Genomic DNA, 6,943 nt, shown 5'->3' with positions numbered 1-6,943 from the left:
TATGGGTATGATACCTTTCTGCACCTCGGCTTCCTGTTTTTAAAATAGGAAGCTTGTTGTGGCAACATTCATAAATATTTTGAAAGCTACAGATAAAAAGCACTGCAGGATTCTCTCGCCTCCCACCCTCACCCCAAAGACGGAGTCCGTCTCTGGGAAAGGTCATCCATTTCACTGAATTCTTTCAATGGCTAACTCCCTAAGTCAGTTAATTAGCATTTTTCTAAAATGCTTTTCCAGTCCAGAGCTCGAAGATGAAGTCTATAAGTGTCTTTTCTATCTCTTGGATTTGTTCCTCCTGCTGACCCCTATTTACTCAGTGGCTGGTGCCATGTGACTCCCACTTCTAGGCTCTTGGATCAAACCCAGCCATAGTGGAGGGGAATTAGAGTTCCATATTAATACTCTGGGACCTCAGCATGAAGTAACCATGGTCAGTGTGAAATGCAGTCTCAGTTCTAGGTATTAAGTGCCTCCTTTGTTTCTAAGTCTCCCTCTGTCTGCCAGATCTGGGCTTTGGATACTTGTCTTGTTGCCTTGAGCCCAAGTCCTTGTCCTCCAAACTTGCCCAGTACCTCCTCTCAAGGACCTGAATTCTACTTGCTTTCATCAGTTCCCCAAAGGGAGAGAAATCCAGACCTGGAAGACAGTACTGAGGCTGGGGCCTTGCTATAAGCAACACATTTCCTTAAAGTTTGCCATGATTTCCCAATTTCTGTCTGCTCCTGGATTTCCCAAGGCTGCGTAGCCGCTGCCCATTGGCTTACCACACTCGCATCCTCTGTGTTGAACAAGCCTATCCTGGCTGCCTTCCTGGTTGCTGCCGGTTACATACCCTCCAAATACTGTCTTCTGGCTGCACACTCGTCACGACAGATGGGTCTGCCTCCAATTCCATGGATGTATCTAGTTCTGGTCTCCACTTCTTCCAGTCTACCTCACCCCAATTACAGTTAATCCTTTTACATTAAACTACAGCAGATATTTGCTGGAGTGGAAACTGATGTGGTATTGGAATTTTATCCTTGTTTACATCTTCCTTTGTGTTGGAAAAGCTTGGGATCACTTCCAAAAGCTGCTTAGAGAGCTTTCCTGTCTTCTTCAGGAGAAACAAATGAACACTTGACAATACCTTGTGTCTGTGACAAAGGCTCAAGGCCACTCTCTTAATTGTAAAATTGCATATTTAACCTTAATTTTGCTTTTAGACATACTAATATATTTTAAAGTACATTTTAGCCAGTGTTCATTCACGTTCATTCACGTCTCTCAACTTCATGTTATTGGAAATTCATGGCTTTGTGCTTATAAGGAAACGAACAAATCAAGGCTGGGGATGGTATTCTACATTGGTAGTTTCAAATTTTAAGGTATATTAAAATCTTCCAGAGGGTTCGTTAAAATAGATAGCTAGGTTTCACACCCAGAGTTTCTCTGGATGCCTGAGAATGTGCATTTCTTTTTTTTTAATAAACTATTCTTTTAAAAAAAATATTTATTTATTTGGCTGCACTGGGACTCTTACTTGCAGTATGCAGGATCTAATTCCCTGACTAGGGATTCGAACACCTGGCTGCTTGCATTGGGAGCACAGAGTCTTAACCACTGGACCACCAGGGAAACCCTAAAAATTTGTGTTTCTAACAAGTTCTCAGGCAATGTTGACACAGCTGGTCCTGGGATGACACTTTGAGAACAACTGGCCATACGTTTAAACTGGCCACAGGTGACCAGAAACTGAGCAGTTATTGACCACTTCAAACTCTTATCTGAATGGATAAGGTGGAGAGTGCTGAGAAATAAACGTCCACAGTTCAGTCCATGCAGTTAGGATGACTGCTGGTTCTAGAGGTCTTTCAGCCACTTCTGAGAACTACTTGGGCAATCACTTAGTTTCTTTGTGCTTGGGTTTCCTAATTCATAAAGTAAGGCTAGCCTGTATGCTGCCCTTACAGGAGTATTGTGAAGGTCAAATGAAATGGGCGTGGAAATGTTTGAACTGTAAAGTGGTGTGACTCTGGGAGGTATTGCAATTGTTTTTCAATATTCTTCTTAAAACGTCACCACGGATTTCTTTTGGCTCTCTTGCTTTTCTCATTAATTATAGCAACTTTAATCCAGGAATAGAGAGTACATTTATTGCTATCATAAACTCAAACTTCAAACTCTTTTTTAAAAAAAATTTTATTCAATGAGATCAGACATGCCATATAAACATTACACAGAGCCAAGAATGATTCCCAGACTTTACAGCTATAAAAAGAAAAGTACGAGACCCTGTTGTGACTTGGGGTGGAGACGCTGTTAATCTTTCAACCTGTTTAAATTGGCCCATTAATAAAAATGGCTACAAGTTACAGCACGTTAAAAAATAAAATCACCGTGTACAATGATCAAACTGTCCACCCCATACCTTTACACCTCTTGCAACTTCTGTTAATTTATCTGTCTTTGGAAGTAGTAAATCTGTCCAATCCTGGCCGTGGTCATTCTTCTCAGTCAAGGGCCTCCAGCTCACTTTATGGACCAACACAGTTGTTGCTCAAAGTGGGTGCGTTAGTGAGTTTTCAACCGTCATCAGCTGTACCTAATTCTTTCCGGCCTTCAAGGAGTATCTCAGATATGAGCCTCATTGTTCCTGGGCCTTTAATAAATATCGTAATTCGTCAGCCAGGATGCTGACAAGGTTTCGGGGGGTGGAAGACCCGGTTTCTGGACTGGTGAAGGAACTTGCCAGCTTCAGGTACCGGGAGCGCAGTGGGGTCTACCACAGCCTCGACTCGCTATCCCCGGAACCTCAGCAGCCCCGCCCCCGGGCCCGTGCCCGGGCCCGCGTCCGCGTCCGCTCGCACTTCTCCCGGGCGCCACCAGGAGGCGCCCGCGGGTGCGGAGGCGCTGCGCGCACCCGCGGGGAGCCGGATCAAGGGGCGGAGGGAGAGGAGAGGAGAGGAGGAGCTGGAGGGGGCGCGGCTTGTTCCCGGTGCCTCCCGGGCGCCGGGCCTCCTTCTCCGCCAGGCTCTGGGCTGGCGGCCGGCGGGGGTCGCGGCGGTGGCAGCGGCGCTGGCGGGCCGCGGGCGGCGGGGGCCTGGCTCCAGCTCCGGGTGTTAGGAAACAAGATGGCGGCGGCGCTCCGAAGGCCGGTCCCCACCTCTTCTCCGGTCTCCTCCGCCCCGCCACTCGCCTCCTCCTCCTCCTCGATCTCCTCCTCCTGCAGCAGCCCCAGCGACCGCAGAAGCGCCGGCCGGCTCTCCCGGAGCTCCGGAGGGGGATAGATTGGGCAGCTGCGGGCTCCGGCGACCAAGGCAGAGCTGGGGCCGGGGCGGGGACGGCGACGACGGCGGCGGCGCCGGGTGGGGATGGGGTCGCAGACGCTGCAGATCCTCCGGCAGGGGGTGTGGGCCGCGCTCAGCGGGGGCTGGTACTACGACCCGCACCAGGCCACCTTCGTGAACGCGCTGCACCTCTACCTGTGGCTCTTTCTGCTCGGCCTGCCCTTCACCCTCTACATGGTGAGTGTGGGGGCGGGGAGGAGGGCGGCTCCATACCCTTCTGGCGGGCCGGGTTTCCCGAGTCCGGCGGGCGGTCGCGCCTCCCTGGCTCCTGGCTGGGGGTGCGCCCTCTTCCCCTTCCCGGTGCGCGCCCCCCACCATCCCGCGCCCCGGTCCCCTAGGGGCCCGCCGCCCCCCTCGCTCTGGTGCTCCCCTCCCCCATCCGTACTCCCCACTGTCCTCTCCCTGGAGGGCTTCCCCTATTTCAGTGATGACAGGAGAAGCGAATCAGCAGCAGCCTCCGCCTCCCGCCCCCGGGCGCCCAGCCCGTTTTCTGGGAAGTAGTAGCTTCCTAGGCCCCTTCTTCGGGGTTCCCGATCCTGCCCTCTCCAGCCTTTCTAGCCGGGTGGGTGAAGCCCGAGTGGGGCTCCCTGCCTCCACGTCTGGTGGTGGGCGCCGAGCGTTCTGCTCCCAAGGGCCGCCGCATCCGTCCCTGGCGCGCGTGCTTATCTGCGCTCAGTTCCTCGGGCGCCGGACACCCCTGGGGCACTCCCTGCCCCTGAGGCAGTTCTTGCTCCTCCTCTCCGGGGAGTACCCTCCCTCCACCTCGCCTCTAATCAGGGTGCGGAGCTTTTGGAGCCGCAGGGAAGAATGTGTGCAGCTCGCTGCGGAATATATTTTGTGGGGAGTCCGGGCTTTTACTCGCTTAGACGTAGTGGTTGAAAATCTGACTCTCGCCCTTCCTGCCTCTCAAAATCCTGTTTTTGCTTACCAGTGGTTCTTTTCTGTTCGGCTCCGTGGTCAGTGGCTTTTATTTCCAGGCCAGCTTTGGGGGTAGGGAGCGGGGGAGATACGGGGATTCTGGCTGGCATTTCAGCAGATTTGTTTGGGTTGGTTCAAGGCCTTGTACTGATAGGAAAAAAGGAAAGTACTGCCTGTTGATGAATTCAGTACGATCAGTTTCTCCGAACGATCTAGGTTTTTAAGATATATTTTCACCGAAAGTTGTGAGCGCATTTTCTTTTTTAAAACACATTGGGTTAGGGTGGGGCATTAATTAGGGAGACTAATGTGGAAGAGAGGTGATACTTAACGCTTCAGTTAAAATTTTAAAGTAACCAGAAGGGAGGAAAGATTGGTAACTATTTATTTTAGGAGAATGCCTTTGAATATATTTCTGCTAACGTTGTGGTTCTTCGTGGAGCTGTAGTAAGGGTGCTGGATTAGAAAATCTGGTGAGGATACCCATTTCTTTCCTAAGTGAAGCTCATTTACACTACTTGGCAGAAAAAGTGGAGGAAGATGTACTGAATTTCACATTCTCGACAACTTTTAATTTTTCATTGAAATCGTTTGGGAGGGACCTGCTGCTAGAGGTAAAAAAGCCGTTTTAAAAAAAATACTGAGTAACTGATGGCTTATTTCTTTAGGGGACTTGTTCAGTCTTGTCACTTTCTGAAAATTTATCACAAAGTGTTATAATTTTCCATTAATTCTGGCCCAGGGAGTTCTATTTGCACTTCTCTATCTTCCAGGAATATGACATAATTAATGAACAGGTTAATTACTTTGGGTGTAAGAATCCTCAGGCTGTCACAGAGCTCTTTATAGCAGTTTTCTTTTATATCCAGGAGAATTGTAAATTTAAAACTGAAGCTGGTTCTTGGCTAAGACTCTTGGTGTTATTAAGGCATTATTAGAGCAAATGGAAAGCACTGAGTTCACTGCTTCTTTTTGGGAGTTTATTCAGTTAAATTTAATTCACAAATAAATATTTGAACGTCTCCTGTGTGCTGGGCTATTTGCTGGGTTCTGGGAAAATAAAATTGCTTCTCTGACTTTCTTGTTTACGTTAATGGCAATTCTGTTCTTCCTAAACCTTTAAAAAGCTCTCGTTGATTCTTCTCTTCCTCTCTCTTCATATCCAGTTCATCAACAGATCTTGTGGGTTCTATCTCCGAAACCTAACTAGAATCCTGCTAATCATCATCACCACTCCCTTGGTTCAAGCCATCATTATGTTTCTCTTGGGTTGTTGCAGTGTTCTGATGAGGGTCAGTGCTTCCATTCTTTATTCTCTATTCATAAAGATGTCTGAGTGATTCCTTAAAACATAAGTCAGATCATGGCACTCAGCTCAAAGCCTCCCTTCCCATGTGTTTACCCTCCCCCCCCACTCCATTTGCCTTCTTACAATTTTCCCCACACAATAACTGTGTTCCTGCCTCAGGGCCTTTGCACTTGCTATTCTCCCTCTGGATGACTCCTCCCCTCCAAATATATGTGTGACTTAACATGCTGCACTTATTTCAGGTTTCAGTTATATGTGAGGCTTTCCTTGATAACCACTGTAAAATAGCAACTTCCCAGCTCCTACAATACTTCCTACCCCTCCTACCCTCCTTTATTTAATAGCACTTGTTACAAATTGGTATATATTTATTATTTGATGTCTCTCTTATCCCATTAGAATATAAACTCTACGAGGGCAGAGACTTTTTGTTTACTGCTGTGTTGTCAAGACCTAGTTCAGTGCCAAGCACATAGTGAGAACTCAAATATGAAATGAATGATTAGAAATGAACAAAACACAGCTTTTGCCTTCAAGGAAGTTCAAGTCTAGCTTGGGGATAATGAACAATTACAAGCATTAGAATTGTTGTGAAAAGGTAAGTACAGAATGACCCTGAGCTTTTAGTCAGGGGATTGATCCTAGTCTGGGGGCAGTTAGCAAAGAAGGTTGGTAAATGTTTACTTGGAAGTTATCAGCATTATAGAGGACAGTCCAAGCCACAGACTAGACTATCTGGGGAGAAAATATAATTCATTAAAAAGAAAATGGCTTGGCCAGAACTCCAAAGCCTAACAGCAGTTAAAAATCAGCAAAGGAGACAAGAAAGGTAAAAGGAAAATGAAGAAAGGAACCCATAACAGAAGCCAAGGAGAAAGTTTTTGAAAAGGAGAAAATGGTAAAAAATGCCAAATTGCCGTCCTGAAAGGCAGTACTAATTTAAATTTTCATCAACAGGATTGAGAGTACTTGTCTTCCCACCTCTTCTCAACACTTTGCAAAAAAGAGTGTCAATGGTTGTAAATTTCTTTTTCAACAGAATGTTGAATAAATGATTTCAGTAATATTCTGTTTTTGATAATAGGCAGAATTTGTCTTAAAGTACTTTTTAATCCAAACTTTTAGTCCAAGCTAAGGATGTTTACTGCACTAACATATATCACAAAACAACTTTTATTTGATTTTTCCTATTCTCTGCACTCAGATAATTTTCACAGTTAGGTAATTGGTAAACAAGCAGAAGTGTTTCTTTGAGAGAAGATTGATTGCGTCTTTCTGTTATTTTATCTGAGTTAAATCAAACGGTTTTCCTGTGTCTCTGTGCATAGCTGGGGAGGACAGAGAATTATTTTGTAGGTGGGCTAGGACATCTGGGACGCTGGGG

At 46.8% G+C, this 6,943-nt stretch overlaps 1 protein-coding gene across 2 annotated transcripts in view; it reads left to right on the top strand.

Annotated features, from left to right (window-relative positions):
* Positions 1–3,356: 3,356 nt before the first annotated feature.
* Positions 3,357–6,943, top strand: part of PCNX1 (pecanex 1) — a 167,401-nt gene continuing 163,814 nt past the window's right edge. For both annotated transcript variants that reach the window (XM_065872992.1, XM_065872991.1), the window contains exon 1: positions 3,357–3,509. In XM_065872992.1, the coding sequence (XP_065729064.1) occupies positions 3,357–3,509 (153 nt within the window). The remainder of the gene's footprint in view (positions 3,510–6,943) is intronic.

Source organism: Phocoena phocoena, chromosome 2, assembly GCF_963924675.1.
Source record: "Phocoena phocoena chromosome 2, mPhoPho1.1, whole genome shotgun sequence".
In the NCBI taxonomy this organism is placed as follows: Eukaryota; Metazoa; Chordata; class Mammalia; order Artiodactyla; family Phocoenidae; genus Phocoena; species Phocoena phocoena.
The sequence above is the reverse complement of the archived record's forward strand: the minus strand, read 5'-3'. Positions and strand labels throughout refer to the sequence as shown.